This window comes from Eulemur rufifrons, chromosome 30, assembly GCF_041146395.1.
Source record: "Eulemur rufifrons isolate Redbay chromosome 30, OSU_ERuf_1, whole genome shotgun sequence".
Taxonomy (NCBI): Eukaryota; Metazoa; Chordata; class Mammalia; order Primates; family Lemuridae; genus Eulemur; species Eulemur rufifrons.
The window spans coordinates 116,674,892-116,696,613 of record NC_091012.1 but is presented as its reverse complement, the minus strand read 5'-3'; the positions used below and the strand labels follow the sequence as shown (position 1 = coordinate 116,696,613).

General features: G+C 33.0%; 1 protein-coding gene across 1 annotated transcript in view; it reads right to left on the bottom strand.

Annotated features, from left to right (window-relative positions):
* The window catches only part of DMD (dystrophin), a 1,602,346-nt gene extending 1,582,009 nt beyond the window's left edge, over nt 1-20,337 (bottom strand). The window contains exons 1-2 of the mRNA XM_069463910.1: nt 20,165-20,337; nt 13,550-13,668 (exon numbers count right to left, since the gene is read on the bottom strand). Coding sequence (XP_069320011.1) covers nt 13,550-13,668; nt 20,165-20,325 — 280 coding nt within the window. The 5' untranslated portion in view covers nt 20,326-20,337. The remainder of the gene's footprint in view (nt 1-13,549; nt 13,669-20,164) is intronic.
* Nucleotides 20,338-21,722: the final 1,385 nt, after the last annotated feature.

Below are 21,722 nucleotides of genomic sequence, written 5' to 3'. Positions count from 1 at the left end.
AGGAGAAAAAATTAGAGAAGTAGAGTAAGGACTATTGTATGGATCTATGGGTTTTGCTTTATTCAACAGCCCATGTAAAAAATTATGATGCATCTAAATTTTCACTTGACATAAACATTTGTACATTTATTAGAATGGGATACTATTCCCAAACATTCTCCATACTTTCAAAATATTTTACTTTTATGTGAATTAATTTGTGGAGATTAGATTACATTCTATTTTCTATAACAGTTACCTATGTAATTGTTTGCTCATAATGAATTTTCAATTCCTTGGCAAATTCTATGTCTTTTTCTTTTCAATGCACTTGGAGTATATAGCACTATTTCTTACATAAAGTTGTCAATCAGAGGAATTAAAATGCATTTCTATTTAATAAAATGACCCTGAGGCAAAAAAAATTCAAATAGTTATCTAGTGTCTGAAACAAATTACAATGTATGAGTTAGAAGTAGGGGCTCCAGAATTTCTAGTTTATTAATGACATGATTAAATCTATCCACTGGAAAAAAATCTGAGTTTACCCAGCCACCTGCCCAAACACTTGTGATTTCTAAAATCATTAGTTCTTTTTTTTTTTACTTTTTAGACTAGTCTATATGCATTCAGAAAAGTGCAAAACACTCATATTAGCCAAAACAATATAATACTGTATAATACTAATGGAATTGGCTTGTATAAGTAACCAATATTTATGTCCATACGGTAAATTCTAGCTTTAAAAATTTTCATTCCACCTACAAGATTAAAGTTTGAATTATTCTCGTTTTTCAGTGCCTCTTGATCAATCTGAGGAAAAATTACTTTAAACAGATGAGAACCTTCCTTCAAGCACTGGTTACCTCTGAGTGCCATTTTCCAAACTAGTCTATATTAAGATTAAAGTGAAGAAGGATAGATAAGGGGTGTTATCACTTTATCTTTTGTAATATTTTTCCTTAAAATACACATTTCCACCTAATATGAATATACAGATATTACCTCCTAATAATATATTTATATTATATATGACTGAAATTTTGCTGCAACTAATATTTTAAAACAGGTTTAGTTTATAAAAATTTAAAGATTAATTACTTATCTCCTAGTTCCTTAATATTCTATATTTTTTGCTTAATTTTTTTTACTTTTTTTTACTTTTTTAATTTTTATTTTTGTTTTTTATATTTTTTATGTTTTTTTTGAGACAGAGTCTCACTCTGTTGCCCAGGCTAGAGTGCCGTGGCATCAGCCTAGCTCACAGCAACCTCAAACTCCTGGGCTCAAGCAATCCTCCTGCCTCAGCCTCCCAAGTAGCTGGGACTACAGACATGCACCACCATGCCCGGCTCATTTTTTCTATATGTATTTTTAATTGTCCATATAATTCTTTCTATTTTTAGTAGAGACGGGGTCTTGCTCTTGCTCAGGCTGGCCTCGAACTCCTGAGCTCAAACGATCCACCTGGCTCGGCCTCCCAGAGTGCTAGGATTACAGGCGTGAGCCACTGCGCCTGGCCAATTTTTTCTAATTTTTTAACATGCAGCTCTTATATGTTTTGGTAGGAGAAAAACTGGAAGTACAATAGTAGAAAATTACATAAAATTATTTTATTTTTATCCAGAACCTTATATTTTACTCATTTTTATAGTTGTTATAGTTTAAAATGGGTAAAATGTGCCCTCATTTTCAGCCTTTTAAAACCTAGTTCATGTACCAGGTTTCTTCAAATACCCAAATGATCAGTGATCATTATTGTTTGAGACTAGTCTTCCCCATTTCCTGATATCTATTCTCAGACTTTCTTTGATTAACAACTACAATGATATCAATGGTCTCCTGCTAGGTTTTAGCTATAGTGAGGTGAATTTACCAAGGACTTCACCATGTACTCTTGCCTCTTGAACAGGAATGAATATATATTTATATATATTCCACTTATTAATAAAGCAGTTTTTAAATCACTTTTCCAAGATGTTCACTTGCCCAACTGATTCTATACAGATCCATGTTATCAATTGCCTCAAATAGTAAGTCTGTGCAAAGAAATGTGCCATATTAAGAAAGATATTCAAGCCTAGGTAAAATGCATATTTTTACTTAGTTCTTCTTAGGATAATAGTCCTGTCCTTTTTTTTTTTTTTTAATCCATGTATGACTTAAGGTGGGATTTCAATCTAGATAAGAGATATTCACATCACCAACTGATAGACAAAATATTTGAGATAGTGAGATGTTTTGATGCCTTTGCCATGTCTTTCTATTTCTAGAGTTAACAGATAGAGAGAGAGAGAGAGAGAGAGAGAGAGAAAACACAAACCATGAACAGGAGAATACATTCATGATGACTGGTTAGTGTTTCTCTTTGATAACTGTAGTGTGACTTGGATAGAATGCCATACTTACAAAATTTGTAAACATCCTTCTACTTTGATTAATCATGTAATGATTTTCTGAAGGAAACATCATAGTAAAAAGACAGAATTCCATTTCTCTCTTAGTTTGGCTCCAGTTTGCATGACTTTTGCATTTATTTTAAGCACATTTTGAATCAACTGATTGATGTACATCCAGTTAAAAACAAAAAAAAATAGCCTTGTAATAAAATGAGTAACCTTTCAATTAATATTAAAGATACATTCATAGAAAAGGAGAGGAATATTCTGCAATAAGATTATGTTCTGTAGTAGTTACAAACAGGGAATCTTAACTCCAACTCACTTGCTGAGTGATGTGGGAAAATTTCATAAACTCTTTAGATGCAAATGAGCACAATAATGGGATCTACTTCCTAGGGTTCTTGTGGGAATAAAATGAAATTATAAATGTAAAGTGTTAAGCACTGTGTCCAGCATTTAACAAATGTTCAGCAAATATCACACAAGATCACATCAACATTTCTATGCCAAAGCTACTCCTGGTTTCAGAAGTTGAGAGTTTTTCCAAGATTTTGGGAACCATTTCAACCACTTCTACAGTGTCAAAAAAAAGTATGGTTGCAGGAGAAAAGCTAGTTATATTTTTGCAAGTGTACTAATTAGTGTCTTACAAATACTATGACAATTATAAGAATAAGGTATTATAATTATGAGTGAGCCTTCAGGAGACTCTTGCTAGAAATCTACAGCTTAACCATGACCACTGTGACTGTGTGTGTGTGTGTGTGTGTGTGTATGATATATCACCACAGAGGAATTTAAGATACAGATCAAATCTATTGTGAAAACTAGATTATATTCTGGATTTCAAGGATGCCAAAGACTACCAGCCACAACTCCAGCTGTGAGCCAACAATATCCCTCAGACCAGGAACCTGGGATGAGTGGGAAGGTCACAGGGAAAACAGCAAGATTTTGAATGGGAAATAATAATAGTTTCCCCTTATACATGGGGGATATGTTCCAAGACCCTCAGTGAATGTTTAAAACCACAAATAGCACAAAACCTTATGTATACTGTTTTTCCCATACATGCATACCTATGATAAAGTTTAATTTATAAATTATGCACAATAATAGCTTAGCAATTACTACTAATAAAATAAATATAACATACAGTAATAAATGTGTTAATGTGGTCTCTCTCTCTCTCTCTAAAAATATCTTATTGTAGGCTGGGTGCGGTGGCTCACACCTATAATCCTAGCACTCTGAGAGGCCAGGGTGGGAGGATCTCGTGAGCTCAGGAGTTCGAGACCAGCTTGAATCCTGAGTAAGAGCGAGACCCTGTCTCTACTAAAAATAGAAAAAAATTAACCAGGCATGGTGAGGGACGCATTTAGTCCCAGCTACTTGAGAGGCTGAGGCAGGAGGATCGCTTGAGCCCAGGAGTTTGAGGTTACTGTGAACGAGGCTGACACCATGACACTCTAGCCTGGGTGACAGAGTGAGACTCTGTCTCAAAAAAAATCTCATCTCAGCTATTTTGGGATCATGGATGACCATGGGTAGTGGAAACCGTGGAAAGTGAAACCATGGATAAGAGGGGACTACTGTATTTAATTTGAAGAAAGTCAGCATTTATCCTAGAGGCAGGCAAAATAATTAGGAAGATCACCTCTCCCTAATTAAGATAATTTATTGGAATAGAAAAGGAACTAACATATAATTTCTGCAACATTCCAGGCATTTGACATATGTTTTAGCTACTGTTTCTGAGCCCATATTGCAGGCCAAATACTTACAGATTTTACTTAACTTATTCTTTGCAGTAACTGTAGGAGGTGGATATTATTGTTTTTGCATGTGAGCAAAACTGAGACTCAGAAAGTTTTCTAATGACATAAAACTAGGGAAAGGCAAAAATAAAATTTCAACCCAAGACTAGCTGATTCTGTGAATAAAAAGTTAAAATTAGGCCTGGCTTAATCTAAGCTTGCCAAGGAAACTGACCACAGTATCTTGTTTTCCTACAGCTAATTAATTAAAAATTCTGATAATTGTGGAATTTTGTATCTCTCTTACTTGCTAGGTAGAACTACTATTAAACTAGTGGGTGAGGGGGTTATGAAGTGATGTACAGGCTTTTGTCCTATGTGACTAGAATAGTATTAAATACTGGTAGGAAATCGAGGCTGCAATTTCTTCATATCAAGTGGCCCACATTGATCTTGGCTTTTGTCCTCAGCAGCCATATGGATCCCATTTGGGTGACAGGCTAATGAAACCGTGTATTTTGGTTACTTCTTGGCCACTCAAATGAGATGAAGATTCCATGTCAGTGTACCTCCTGCCTTGTATCTTTCTATACAGATAACTAAGTAAATGTAATTTTACTTTTGTTTATTTTTATTTTTTTACTGCTTGTCCTCATTCTTCTGAGTAAATGTAGTTTTAGATTAAATTCTATTGCATCTGTGAGTATAATTGCCAATTTGATCCCCTCACAACTACAGTGGTAATGCAGGCTCCAAAGTCCATTATGTCCTGTCCCTAAAAGTCATATATCTGGCTGGAATAGACTATTTATCAAAACTAATCCTAGACAAATGGCTTGTGAGTAAATCCAACCTATTTATGGCATTACTATTAGAGATCATGAAGTTAACTCAGTCATTTTCTTATTTCAAATGAATTCATGAGATCACAAACTTATAATCTAAAAACTATTATTTTACTGCCATTTTTATTTATCTCTTTGTCCTTTATTATCCTTCAGTTATTATTAAAAAATGCCTCTGGAATAAGAGGTCTTTATCTGCTGTACCAATTGAAGATATTTTTATTGGCTGAGAAAGGCATCATCAAACCCCTGATGACAGGACACAGTGATGTTAATTAGGATCAAGGTGGGAGAGGAAGGCGAAAAAAGAAATAATAAATAAAAGAACAAAGAGTCAGTGACCACCTCTGTACACAGCTCCTTTCACCTGAACAACCCTTTAGTGAAATCAGTGTTTAAGTGAGAGAACCATTCTATTACAAACATGTCTGTGAAGTAATAAACAGAGGAAGGGATGGAAGGAGAGAGAGAGAACTATACGGATAGGAGATAAGGCAAGTCCCTTAATCCTAAAGAGAATATTTTGGTGGCCAGTCTTATGTGACAGCTAGTCTATTTCTGTTTTAGCTGGTGGATGAACCATTTCTCAATAACGACAGTACTGTTAGCAATAAGCAATGCTCCAGTAATTGAAGATTTGAACAGCAGGCTTAGTCACCTCTTAAGGAAGAAAATGCTAGTGATCTGAACAAACCCTGGGACAACAGAGTCTGGAGTCTATCCTCTAAAAAGGCATGTCTCATGGAAACAATTGCCCTATTGTGGTTGTTTCTACCTTAGCTGCAGGATATTCTCACTAGGTGAGCTTTTAAAAATTGCTTTTATCAAGGACCCTACCTTAGACCAATGAAATAATCAGAATGTGAGCTCCAATGCCAATGTTTTCATAAAACGTGCCCAGTTGATTTTATTGGACAGTCCCATGAGAAATAACATGGACTTTGAAAAGAGATAAACCTGGATTTTATTCCCATTCAGTTATCTATTGGCTGTTGATCTTTACTTTAACAAAATTCTCTAAGTCTCAGTTTTTCCATCTATAAAATAAGGATAAACTGTTCTGGAATTATCATGTACAAGAAACAGGAAAAAATATGTGAATTACCTAGAACATAGTTGCCCTACTTACATTTTAGTTCTCTTTTACCAAAATAAAAATTTCAAATTTGAATTTATATCACTGATGATAAATTAGAAAAATCTTTTGAGGGGAAAACTGTGCTTTGATTTGGGGTAAAAATTTATTTAGCAATATTGAAATAACATCTTACAAGAATGATATTACAGAACAATTATTTCCAAAAAGTAAATCACTGGGTTTCAATCACCTTATGAAATTTTAATAATATATAAAATTCCCAACCACTTAATAACTATAATAGCTTTCTCATCTGCCAAATGTATATCATATAACCCAATAACCACACAAGTTTGCCTACAACAATAAATCTAAGAACATAGTTTATCATTTAAAAATATAATCACAGGACAACTGTAAAGCTTCAGGTCTCCTTCTTCAGGGACTAAATTCTATTGCTATGAGAATTAAATTATGTTGTCATAAAAAATATGCATGCACCAACCTAGTATGATTTTTCTAGTACTAAGTTTTAAGATTTTTAGATATTCATTTGCAGGTCTGTGATATCTCTTATAATTGTTTATCAAACACAATTAGTTCCATTTTGAAGACAGTGAAATGAATAAAAATGTGCCAACTCTCAGAAACATACATTTTACTTTCAATCACTATAATTTACTTAAGTAAACCCACAAAGAAAAATTTAAACTATTTATGCCATTTAATCTCATTTGCCATAATTATTTAAATACTCAAACTTCTTCTGCTTAAATCAATATCATTCTCTGATAAGAAATACAGATGTCATCTATAGAACACTTTCATGAATCAAACTTACTAATATCTCATTTATTCATTCATAGCTGAGTTTTACTAAAATCAATAACAAATGATCAATTTTTTTCTAATATATATTTTTACTAGTCTTACGAGCTCATTATGATGATATACATAGGGATACCATTCACAAAATATCTATTATATGTCATTCAGCATTGGAATCTGGTGGCTGCCTTTCCCATTTTTGAAATTATTGATGTCTGATCATTCATTCAAAAATCATTTATTTTTTATGTATAGACCAAAGATGTTATGTTTCCCCCATTTAAAAAAGCTACATAAAGAATCTTGGTAATGTGAATGAAATATTACCAGTTATCTAGGCAAGGATTGTATTCAAATATTTCTGAAACAATTTGGTATAGAACCTTGTTCACAATGTAAATCTCAAATCACATGACTCGATTATAATTCATTATTTAAATTCCCCATTCCAGTAAGAAACTCTATCGCTTAACTATAGCATATTCACTTTATTTTAGCAAGTAAACTCCTAGGAGAGAGAAAAAAAAATAAATTGGCTGACTGTTTTGTATAAGTCAAAATTATGATAAATAGGCCGGGCGTGGTGGCTCACGCCTGTAATCCTAGCACTCTGGGAGGCCGAGGTGGGCGGATCGTTTGAGCTCAGGAGTTCAAGACCAGCCTGAGCAAGAGCGAGACCCCATCTCTACTAAAAATAGAAAGAAATTATATGTACAGCTAAAAATATATATAGAAAAAATTAGCCGGGCATGGTGGTGCATGCCTGTAGTCCCAGCTACTCGGGAGGCTGAGACAGGAGGATCGCTTGAGCTCAGGAGTTTGAGGTTGCTGTGAGCTAGGCTGACGCCACGGCACTCACTCTAGCCTGGGCAACAGAGTGAGACTCTGTCTCAAAAAAAAAAAAATTATGATAAATAATAAAAAAATGTGAAATATTAGTAGAAAATACCAAATTTTGGTAGAAAGTATCAATTCAGGCCATGCACACACACAGATATCGTATTTAGTGTTTTGCAGGTCTCTTTGTTGTCTAAGTGAGTGAATTTGGGACAGTTACATCCAATTATTTCAGTCATCCAAACAACTGAAATGGATAAGGAGAACAAAAATAGCTTCAATTTATTAGCAATTGGCTCAAATTGTCCTGAAAATATTCAGTTTTTCTATGTTATCTGAACTGAGAATAATGTAGAAGACAGGACATCAAAAGGAGACAATGAATTCTCTCTCTCATCCCTTTTCTGGTTTTTCAAGCTACTGGGAAGAAATACGTGTTAACATATTTATGTCTTTCAATTTCTGTTGTGATAAGCAATTTAAAAGTTCTCCATCAGGAAACATGAAATTGCTACATTAATATCTTAATGTTAATATAATCTATACCATAATATTAATATATCTGTATTCTCATTTTATATTAATATATTTGTATTCTAATATTGGTGACTTTTTACCCATGTAGAAAGTTTTAATTTATTTATTTGGCTATGTATTACTTTCATGTACAAAATTCTGCCTCATTTTTCCTTAAAGATTTATTTTCTATTGTAGCAATGATGGATCTGAGGATGCCTCCAGATACTCTGATGCAGTCTTCTTTAACTCAAATGCATTAAAGTATATTAAAGTGGCGATGGATAGTGAAGGCTAATCATGCAACGTGTCTGGTGATGGATAAGAGAAGTGTAAAAAAATAAGGTTCAGGATAAATCTAAAAATAGTCAAGGATATTCTAATAAGTACCCTTGCTTCAATGATATACAGGCTAGGAATGTTAATCACACTTCTCTGTATTTCTGCATTGGCCATCAGTTTTTCTAAAGCCTCATTATGTATCAATGCTAGTCTGCTCTAAGCAATGGTAATAAAAGTATATATTTAAATTATTTAACACAGTGTTTTCCAAATTTCCTTGCTAAAATGTTGTGCTAAATATACATTAAGCAAATGAGATGGCAACACTAAGTCGACTAATGTATCCCTTTCCTTTGCTAATACAATAATGCCATCTCTAATGTTTTCATTTCAACTGCAGTCCACTGAAGTTCAAAATTAAAGAAATATTTTCATTATTATTACATTTAATGCTATTAAATGATATAATTTGGTTTTAATGATGAAATTTTAATGTTTTTCTAAAAAGGAAACCCTGGAAAAAGTAGTCTCCTGCTAATATAATAGGGACATTATTTTCCTATTACCATATCTGCATAAGCAGATGATTCTTTCTATTTTGAATAGCAGAGTAACTAGACTAAGAACTTTCCTCTGAAGAAACTTGAAATTTAGATTTTGATATTAATAACTTGTACTATCTCTAAAGACATCAGAGATAATGACATATATCAATAATAGTAAAAGGTACATAGTAATATATATTTGGAACAGGTTACTTTGTCATCAAAAATGCAACAACCATTTTTATTCACATATGTGCTAGTAAAATATTTTTAAAAATATATGGGATATCTGGGTCTTCCTCATAGCTCAAAAGGCACTGTTTGTTGTACTGCTTATTCTCCTCATTAGTCTACCTTTCTAATGAATTCTTGTTTCTTTTACTGACACAAGTGGCATGCAATATGTCTATAAATTAAAAGTACAAATGACAAATTGTAATATATATATATATATACACATATATGGGAAAAACATTTTGCATTGCAGAGTTTTGCTCTAAAGAGTCTGAGATATTTATAGTAATAATGTGTAGTTAAAATGCTATACACTGAAGGAACACCAATATATTTTAATCTCATTGTATTTTCTGAAAACACGGGTATTCTATAATTGGTGCTGGAAAAAAAATCAATCTAAATGATATGAAATGAGTGTCCATATTCTCAAACATTTCTAGTTATTTAAGTTAATGATAATTCTTCTGAGTTGGGATGGTTTTACCCTTTTAATTTTAATTTGTATAAACTACTTATTAATCTTTCTTGTCATTATGATTTCAAAATGTGATGATTGGAACAGAGATGGAAGAAAGTAGAAACAGCTTTTGTTCAAACAATTGATATCAAACCCAAAATAAGAGGCCTTAAAGACCATCTTCTTTTTTATATCAAATGCTATGTATTTTTCCTTGATTACTTTTTTTAAAGATTAAAACCCTGCATGTATGCTAAGTTAAGTCTGAGACCATTCACTTCAGGAGTGAAACTTCCAATAGGCAGAGCTAATTCTCAGAAAAGAAGACTCTAAAAACCACTGAAGAGTGATACAGGGATTAGTCAAGCAGAAAATAGAATCTGTGTCACCATCCTCATGAAGTCAAAATGAAGTGGATTAAAACTAAACTCTAATTGGTTTGTAAATGTCATTTTGAGGATACAAAAATTTCTCCCACGTCCCAGTGTTCTTTTTTTGTTAGTCAAATTTGACTGTCATTATTCATTTTTGATATAAAGTTACCCTAGTAAATAAGTAAAGACATTTCCACACTGTATTGCATATCCCAAATGGAAATGGCTTTCTACAGTAATATGCAAAAGTCATCTAGAACAGGCACAATGTCTTACTCTTGATTTTCTGATTTCTCTAAAGAGAATATATTCACTATGTTATTCACAAGGAAAAGCTGACAAAGCATTCTCTTAATATAGAGAGTTTTTTGTGAGTTGGCAAACAAATCAATTTGTTTGAAACTCAGGGAGGCAAACAATATATATGAAACCCACAATGCATGAGCAGTATATATCTCATAGAGAGATCATGAGAGGAAGTAAATTGTCTGATTCAAAATAAATATATATTTAAGGAGATAAACCTTTTATAGCTATAAGCATAAAGATACATAAGTTATTAAATAATTTTACCCTAGATGTACTTATTTTTGCATACGTTAACATTTAAACACTCTAGAAACAGCTCCTGGAATTGCTTATACTAATACCTATTGCTTCTCATTTTAAAAGGCAATTCCACTTAAAAGCAAACCTCAGGCTTCAAAATACCAGATAAGACCAAACAAAGCACACCAAAATCTATATATGCAAGGTATGAAAATTTCCAATGTTTTCATGACTTTCTAATTTATAAAGCAACCCGATCAACAAATCATAATGTTTAAAATTCTAAAAGTATTATGTGGCACAAATTTCATAAGACACATATAGCTTCAATTCGCCAATAATAAATATCTCCCCAAATATAAAACAAAATGTTTCATTAACCTCTTAAGGGGCATTATAAATTTGAAATAAAAATATCTTTGGAGAATAGCTGACATTGTCATACATAAGCTAAAGAACTGATATTTGGTTAAATAAAAATATGGACTTCTCAAAAGTAATTACTAAACAGGCATGAAAGAAGTTCATGAATCTTTCCTGTTAAATCCATTAAAGAGAATGTTCTGAGATTTCAAAAAATGGTATTCTGTCTTTTGTGACTAACAGATCAGTAAACAAAAGTCTGTATGATTTAGTTAATATTTATTTTTTCTTTCAATCATCATTGATATCATCTTTTGAAAAATATTGAGAAAAAATTTATAAATGTATATTTGGGTATTTCCCTAACACACTGACAGATATTTAAAAATATAATACAAGATTTATGCTGAATGCTCATCTTACTGACAGCCATAAGTAAACTTAATAAACGTTTTTAGGAGGCAGAATGCTCTTTGAATTGGAAGCAGTCCATAAATAGAAAGGGTTTTTGGATCTAAGATTTTATTGGCAAAATGAGACCATAATCAGTGGTTGAGTCTCTATTAATCAGCTAGTATTTCATATTATATTTGGTTTATTTTGAATTGTTCAAGTTTGAGACAGTATAACGGTGCTCCTATTGGTGATACAATGTATGTTTAGACATGCAGTTTCCATTTAGGAGAGCATATGAAATTAGGTATATAAGGCTCTTTTATGCTGTAAAAATCTATTATTCATGTAACTGCCTTTCTCTGATTACAGGCTTATCAATCACTCTGATTATGATGTGGATGACTACCTAGATACCCCTATTTCATCGATTCAAAGGAGGACTTGGAAACCATTTTATCACTTAATAAGAAAAAGATCTATTTTAAACCTACTGTTACTATTTTAGAAAGGATAGAACACCCACAGGATAAATAGCGTATAAAGTCCAGATAACAGGAACTGGCCATCACATGTGGATTTAATAATTAAAAAAAAACATATTAACAGGCTTATACTTTAAATTTATATACTATAGCTACTATCCATAGGGGTTGGAATCCATATTGTCATTGGACCTGCCCTCTCTACCTCACTGGAGTAAGAGAAAACACATAAATCTAGACTAGGAGTAAATAGTGAGGTAACGCTCCCCTATGACACAAAATAAGGACATATGATTGATATGATTTCTACCTTAGAGCTAAAAACTGGGGCGGAGGGATGTTGATAATTTATAGAAGAAACAAGAAGAGGTTATAGGAGTCAGTGCTCAGCCATGCATTATCCAAAGGGAAGAAACGCTTTTAATAAACTTAATCTGATTCCAACCTCAAATCTCACATTTGTGTTTTTATAATTTGCCTTTCCAAGTACATTTGCTTACCAAGAGCAATGTATTGTTCAATTAGGAGCATTCTTGTTCTTATGATAAAAATCTCATTTAAAATTACTGAACTTTCATTTTGATTTATATCATTTTTTAAGCATCTTTAAAGTTAACTCCCCCTCCCTTCCATATGGATTTGCTAGATTATCTGAGGCAATCAGGCCTCTGGGTCTGCAATACTGAGAACGAAATTCTGGTTGACAAAAAAATTAACCAGCAAAAGGCTATCTTCAGAGTGATTGACAAGATTTTCCTGATGGGATCTACCATCACTACTCAAGGATCTCCTGTTTTGGAATTAATTCACTATTCCAAAGATCATTGAATCATCTGCTTCTATTATATCACAGCTTCTACCAAAATATCAGCTTCCATTATATTGCAGACATCAATTGCACTGAGTCTGCTTCTCCAGCTTCTCTTTTCACAGCATGGTAAATCTTTAAGAAAGTGAGAACAGAGCCTGCAGTTTCAAAGTTGGTACACCAGAAAACATGCCTCATAGACTAGAAGAGTAGAAGTCAGAATGTCATTATCCCTATAATCTACATATCTGGAAGGTATGCCTATGTAGCACCAGAGATAAGGATCAAAGTTATTTAAGTGTAATATAATAAAAATATAAATAAAGTGCTGCCTGTCAACTAAAGAAGCAAAAAATGAAATAACCACCCAATGGAGGATCCCTCCAGAGTGACAAATTATACTAGAAATAGCACCAAGAATGGAGTTCCTGATTTAAATAGTAAACCATGTTGCATTTTAGAGTATATGAATGAAATTGGCAAGAGTAGCTAATTAATTATAGCTGATTAGTCTCTCAAATCTCTTGGTAGAATAAGCAAAACATTAACTTTGTATAATTATTTGGAGTCAATGTATTCCAAATGCAGTATGTTTCTTTCATCCATGAGATATATACATTCTAAAGGCTTGTTACTAAAATCAAATAGGACTATTCATGATACTGCAAGAAGGCAACATTTTAAATATATGTAGAATATAGGAAAAGATAAGATACATAGTTTGTATTTTGTGTTTAGTATGTGGAAATGTCAAGTCTGAGATGAAAAACATTAAATTATATTAAAAATGGTAGTAGTCCAAAAATGTACCAACCTTCAGGATCAAGTAGTTTTTCTATGCCTAATTGATATTTTGCGATGTTGAATGCATGTTCCAGTCGTTGTGTGGCTGACTGCTGGCAGACAACACTATTCCAATCAAACAAGTCTGGCCTGAAACACATACACACACACACAAAAGCAAATATAAATCAATCTAGAATGTTCCATGGGATTCACTTCAATTCTGAATTTTGATTGACAACCCATGCCCATAGTCCTTAAAAGTTGAATGTTACTCTTCATTACCCTTCAATAACATTTCCCATAGAAACAAGTCACAATTTTAATTGAAAATTCTGATGGTGTACACTTTAAATATATGCAATTTTATTTGTCAATTATACCTCAGTAAAGATGGGGGGAGGAAATCATGAAGAAAACAAAAAATTATTCTACCTTATTTAAGCCACAAAAATGTATTGATCTCATCCAAACTCATGGATTTGAGTGCCAGCCACTTACTGGTAATTCCCAATTGTATAAGCCTAACCCAGACCTCTTCCCAGAACTATAAACTCTAGATTTATCTGCCTACTCAATATCTCCACTTAGTCATCACAAGCCTCAAGTGTCCCAGACTGAGCTGCTGACATGTACCCTCATCACACTCCCCAAAACCCACCAACTTCTCTTGCAGTTCTCCCTTCTTCAACAATGAATGACAAGTTCAGAATTGCAGTTACGCAGATGAAAATCCTTGGAGTCATATTTAATAATTCTTTTACTCTCACACAACATTTCATTCAAAATATTTGACCAGAATTTGACCACTTCTCATTATCCTCACTGCCATCACTCTAGTCCAAATACCATTTTATCTTGCATGGAATATTGCAATAGCCTCTTAATTGCTCCCCCTTCCTGTTGCTCTTGACCTTGCCAAGCAGTGTTCAACAGAGCTGCTGGAGAGATCTGTTAAAATATGTTTTCTCATATCTGTCTTCTCAAATCCCTGCAATAGGGAGAGTAAAAATCACATATTTAACATGGTCTAGCTCCCTATTAACTCTCTGATTTTATTTCTTGCCTCTCTCTTCATATTCCACAAACAGGATAGATAGTTTCCTACATTTGCATTTGTTGGAGTTCTCTTCTCCCAGACGTGGACATGGCTCACTCCTCCATTTCCTTAGAGTCTTTACTCAAAAATCACATTATTGATGAGTCCTTTCCCACCCAATCCCTATCTAAAATTGCATGCCCCAAATCAAACTTATACATACTTATTTTCTTTTACCTGAACTGCTTTATAGTATTCTCATTAGCATTTACTACTATTTAACATATTATGTAATCTAGGTAAACTTATTTCTTTATCTATCTCCTCCACTAGAATGTACAATATAGAATATTTTTTGACAGATTTGTTCACTGCTAAAAACCCAGCCTGGCACATATAGGGTTTTAATAAATATTTATCAACTGCATGAGAGAATAGATGAGCACATACTATACAAATATCAATTTACTTGATAATAGAGAAAACACAAAGGAGTGTAAGAGGCACTTCATATATGGATTTTAAATCTAATAAGGAAGAAAAATGCAGAAGCCATAATAAGTTAATTAAAATCTCATTTAAAAGTTAAATGTGAAAAAACACAGATAATAAGATAAAAGGTATTTTAAAATCTGAAGAGGTCAAGAACATTTTTAGAGCCTAAAGGGGATCTTAAATAGTGGCTTGGGTTTGGATTAAGTATTTGAGAACAGAATTCTATGTTGTGTGAATGTTTGAGAATCAAAGTTTTTAGGGAAGAAAAAAGAAAACATGCTCAGGTAATCAAGACCTCACAGAACTGGCTCCATTAGGAGATTCCAAGTATCAAGTAGTGGGAGATAAGGTTAAGAGAAGGAATCTGGATGGATTTGCATAAGGCCTTGGCTGTTCAGGAATTCAATTTATCCCAACAGCATTGGAAATCATTAGTACAGCAGTTCTTCACCTTCTCTGGATCACAGACACCTTTGAGAATGTGATGAGAGCTATTCAACTTCTACCCAGACAAATATCTATCCATAATTATAAATAGAATTTACATACATTTTTTATTTCAAACTATTATGGGGGTACAAATGTTTATGGTTACATAGATTGCTTTCGTAAGGCTTGAGTCAGAGTTAAAAGTGTGCCTGTCACCCACATAGTGTTCACTGTACCCATTAGGTAGGTTCTCACCCATCGCCTTCTCCCCTCTTCCCCTTGCTTGATTTCCATTGAGTTTTACTTCCCTCTATGCACATGTGTACTCATAGGTTAGTTCCAATTTAATACCGAGTACATACAATTTGGGGACATTTGGATCTGTCAATGGACTCCTGCTTAAGAACTCATGCTATGCAATGGAAGAAATTACAAATGTGGGTTAACTGTTATTTTCTAAGACCATAATTCAAAATAAAGTTACAAATTTATTTGTCATTTCCATTTCTTTAGTTGCTCATACCATAATTAATAAACCAGAATTTTGTATACTTATTAGGGAATCTGTCCCTACCAAGTGTTCTAAATTACTCCAAACAGCTATCAATCTTTTGGAACCTAAAATATATATAAATTGGGAAATGCTTCTAGTTGTGAGAAGAATGTAAGAGATAAACAATTAAAGTCTAGACTAAATAGGGGGCTTTTAACCTCACTATACAACCTCTGCCCCATCTTCATTTCTTTGTCTCTAGGCAATGGGAGTGGAAAAAGAATATAGGTAGGACCATATGGGAAACTAGTTTTCCCACCTAGAATACAGTAAACAAGGTTAAGTGAGTATGATGAGGGGGAAAAAAAGAGAATTTCTTACGTTTTTCCATTCTATTCTTTCCCCTTCCTCTTGGCCACTAACTAACCACCTGGGTGTGAGGATATGATACCTAAGTCATGTAATTTATATTTGAGCAGCAGCATTCCCATTTAAAAAAAGATTTTACTGAATGGCCTTTGAGGTCACCTCTAGCATTAAAAATGAATCTAATTGTTTCAAATCAGTAAAATTAATTAACATTTTAAATATCTATGATTTTTTTGTTTGTTTGTTTCAGAATATTACGGGGCCACAAACACTTTGGTTACACATATTGCCTTTGCACTGCCCAAGTCAGAGCTACAAGCATGCCCAAACCCCACACATCATGCACCGTCCCCATTAGGTGTGAATTTACCCATCCCTTCCTCCCCCTCCCGCCTGCCTGATGCCCTAAGAATGTTACTTCTGTATGTGCACATAAGTGTTGATCAGTCAGTACCAATTTTATGGTGAGTACATGTGGTGCTTGTTTTTCCATTCTTGTGATACTTCACTTAGAAGACTGGGCTCCAGCTATAATCCAGGATAGCATAAGGGGTATTTGTTCATCATTTTTTATGGCTGAGTAGTACTCCAATCTATGATTTTTAAATGCATAAAAAATGTAAAACTAACCCACTGTAGAGGAAAGCTATATAGCTTTGTACGCTAACCTAGACTATAATTCATAAATAAGTACATACAACCAGGGATCATCAGACTTTTAATGACATGAACGTCATAACTAGGAGAACATAAATTTAAATTCTGGCTCTACCACATATTAGCCAAATGGTCTTAGATAAATCACATAACCTCTCTGTGGCTCAGTTTGTCAATTTTTGAAATGGAGATAATGATAGTATCTATATCATGAGAAACAGGGTATTTTATTTAAAACAGTGTCAACAAAATAATAATTGTTTAAAAACATTGTCTTCTAATACTTTGTTCTAAGGTTAATTGTAGTTATATAACAACAGTGATGTATGTTCAACTTACAGACTCAATCTAAGAACAGCTGGCCTTACAGAACAGGTATAAATGTCACAAATGTTGTTGATGCAATAACAATAATATAATAACAAAATTGGAGGTGGATAAGAGAGAAGAAAGTAAAGATAAATGTGATGATTTCCTTTTTGTCCATGTCATATAGTTAATAGTTCTTTTCTAAACTTGATGAAAACAAAAAAAGAGAGGTACACTGATATCATTCAAAGTAATAAAGGTAAAAGTTATAAAATTATAGGAATAAAATGATTATAATGCAATTAATAAAATTAATAAATAGATGAGGGTGACAGGTAATATCCATGGGCTTCCTATTAAGGAGAAAAGATATATACTATCAGAAATTGATTTATCAAGAAATAAAAACCTATAATCCATATCATTATGATAATCATCAGAAAAAAGTCAAAGTATGTGACAGTGACTGCATCTAAGAACTGAAATATGATGGGCTAGAAACATTTTGTTTCTTTTTTTCCTTTGCCTCAGGCTCTAATGTCTGATTTTCTTTAAACTATGTGTTCTGGTAATAAAATAAGAAATTTGGAACAGAATTTAATCACAATTGTAGAGCTTTTGCAAATTTATCTGTATATTTTTAGCATATTTTAGTTAATTATTATTGATTTTTTCCACAAAAGTAGAATCTGGCTTCCTTTTAATAGCACTGTAGTGGACTTTGAGTTTTAACACAAAACTTTTAATTTCTAGGGACTTTGTCAATTTCTGTGCTCTATATTAATTACATGCCTTTGTTCTATATAGCTTAGTCACTCAATTATTGAAATCAGGACACCTCATGACATTCCTAAGTGTACCAATGACAATCACTTTGGAACAGAAAGTTCAACCATTTTTTTCTTTAGATAAACAATATGAACATCTGTCAAATACAAAAAGAAGGGGGAAATGATTCATGAAAGAGCATTAAACAACTGAGAGGAACCTCTTGAAAAGTAACCATGTAATGTATAAACAGGTAGTTACTGATGATTCATTCAATATGTCAGGAGAGAATATGTAAATGAGGATATGATGAGAGAGAAAGAGTGGGTCAGGGACAGATGTAGCAGGGCGATCTAGATATGTATGCTGTGTTACCTACAAATATATTCAGAGATCATTAAATAGAATACTAACAAATGTAAGATGTGAACATGCTTGCAGGATCAAAGCCTTCCACTTGAAGGGACAATGATAAAGAGCCAACAAAGACTGAAAATCCTGATCCTCGGTATTTTTGTTCATCTGCAAATGTGTACATGAACAGCAAGATCAATATTTTCAGGCCCTTAGTGTGATGCATGTGGCTGCATAAATGAGCACTGCCTGATGATGCAGAATGAATGTCTCTATCCCTTCACATCTGACTATACTGAAGCTGTGGAAAATTTTTCTTCTGTCATACATATGAAAAAAATGTGTTAACATGGATTAACATGCCTATTGAATGCAAGTCTGCCTTCTTTCTAAAATCAGGATGCTGAGTAATTCACCTGGAAACCCAGTCTGTATGGGGTTAATTAAACCCAGCTGGAGCAAGGCACCTGACAAAGATGCTTATTTAAGCGTGTGTTTGCTCTTGGATTGAGCTTTACCATGAAGAAAAACTATATTCTGAGATTTTCTAGAAGAAAGATTGGCATAGGAATTTGGTAGACTCCTCAAAAATGAAAAATCAAAATGCGAAAAGATAACTTGCACTGAAAACCAGGGAAGATGCCGTCCAGTGGCATTTCAAAATGTTAATTAAGGCAATGCATTTATCCCTGGGTTGGGTGATACAGGAAACAGGAAGACCAAAGTAGATATCCCTTAGAGTAAATATACTATATATGATATGTGTGTGTGTATACACACACATGTATATATATAGCATATATGGTATAGTTTAAATGGTGAAGTATATATATTGTATAGTGTATCTCATAGTATTTACACACATATATAATATATTCATGTGTGTGTATATATATGTATATTTGTTTACTACATGGTTTTGCTTTTTCCTTGAACTGTTATTAATTCATTTACTGAACTTCTTTATACAACAAAAGAAAACCAATATTTTGCCATCCTAGGAAACATAATATTATATGGATATGGTTATTGAATTTCGTTCACTATTATACTGAGTTCTTTTAAAGAAGATCCACAAAAGAACTCTCTCTTGCTTTACAGCAATTGCTTTGTTGTTCCAGAACAATTGTTTCTTTTGATAGTCTGAGCACTAAGTCATACAATTAATTGTGTTCTGCCCTTTGTCTTGGTTCCTAAGGTGCCCTAAGCCTCTTATAACCCTGAACTAGAAGAACATATACAGGGTCTTATAGTGTTTATCTAAGTGTGTATCTGATAAGACAAATGTTTCTTTCTCTTCATTATTTATCTAATGATAGTAATTAATTTTACTACAACCACTAACATGAAATTTGGAACCATTTTGAGCTCTATAACTTAGGCTCATACTAAGATGTTATTTTTATAAAGACCAACTTCATTCTCAGCAAAGTTAGAATACAACCTGGATTTTCTGGGAATACCAATGTCAAATATGTTGATCCTCTCCCCCAACCATAACCAATTTCATGCTCCAGTAATTTTATCATTTAAACAATTAGATGATATAGCACATAAAATGTAGAAAATATTCTTAATCAGTCCAATCCAATGGATCATTAGATCAATACGGTCAACATACATAACATGTTGCATAGTACAAAATGATCTGGAACCACACTGGGGAAAAATATATCATCACAGTCTAAATCAATACTTATATAAATTATGTAATGTCTCAGAAGTCTTCTTACCTATGACTATGGATGAGAGCATTCAAAGCCAGGCCATCCGACCAGCTGGTGGTGAAGTTGATGACGTTAACCTGTGGATAATTACGAGTTGATTGTCGGACCCAGCTCAGGAGAATCTTTTCACTGTTGGTTTGTTGCAATCCAGCCATGATATTTTTCATTACATTTTTGACCTACATTTGAAAAGAAAGTTTCCTAAGAGAATGCATTCCCTGAACAAGAACCATGCAAACATAAGTAGAATGTATTTGATCTTCAGTGATAAATAGCGGGAACTTTAGGGCCAATAGTATTGAGAAGTAATAGATTCTACCAGAACTGATTCCATTCTAACTGGTTAGGAGTCTATTTTGATTGGTTGCCCATACCGTTTACTGGATTCTGTCATATTAAACTGTGCATTTATTGTCTTTATAATTGCTCTCTTCTTGCTTTCAGTGGATAGGCTAGAGAAGAGAGTGTATAAAACATTAGATCTATTTGTTGTTAACCAAGGACTTAAGATATATCAATGAGTTTTGGATAGGAGCAATAGTGCAGTGGATAAAACAATGTTTTTTCTAAAGCCTAAGTTCAAATTTTGCCTTTGCTATTAACTAATTCTGTTAATTGAATAAGTTTCCGTTTCTAAGCCTCAATTTCCTTGTATCTTATATACAAGATTTTGTAAGAATCAAAGTCCAAAATATAGTAAAATAAACCACCTAAATTCATACTATAACTTAAAGTTTATTTAAGTTTATTGACTGAACTGAAAAAATTACAGATGCCTATTTAAAATAAAAGAAAAATGCAACAAAAAATCAACAAAATAAAGGACAGGATATTTATCCCTAAGAGCAGTAAATGTGTGGCCTTGGTTTTATTTTCATTAATTGGTTTCTCTACATTGGTTTCTCTCCTAAGCTTTGTGCAGGTGCAAATGCTATTAAATGGGTTATTGTATTTCAAAGTTTCATTCCTCTAACTAATCTGATTCAGAGATCCATTCTAAGCATTTTTCCTAAGTTTCAAGAATTCAGTGACACCTCATTATAGAACAAACTGTCTACATATTTTATTAAAGGAATATTTACTAGGCTACTTTTTAAATATAAGCCAGGTCCCTTATGAGATATTTGCAGAAAGTACATATGTAAATGTGATTAGTCGTTACCACCCAGGGCTTTCCTTTTGGGAAGTATAAGGTCCATATACTATCAACATTTGATCCAATGATGAATATTTATTGTGTATTCTAAATATGATATTTTATTTTCATTTTCATCCATATAGAAGTTAACAAATGCCTTTGGGGCAAATACATATTTTATCATCTCCAATGTTAGTCATCTTTTTATGAAAGATTCAATGCAAATTTTAGGATATACTATTAAATCTCATTTTAAAATACTTTAAAAACATTTCAGATGATGTTTTGTAAATATGATAATGACTTGAGGATACAAAATCTTTGCATATATTTGTCACAACCCCTTGATAGCTAAATCCATTATTTAGGGGTGGATTATCCAGTTTTCTTAATTCCTTCCTGACCTGCTTATTTTGTCAGTTACTC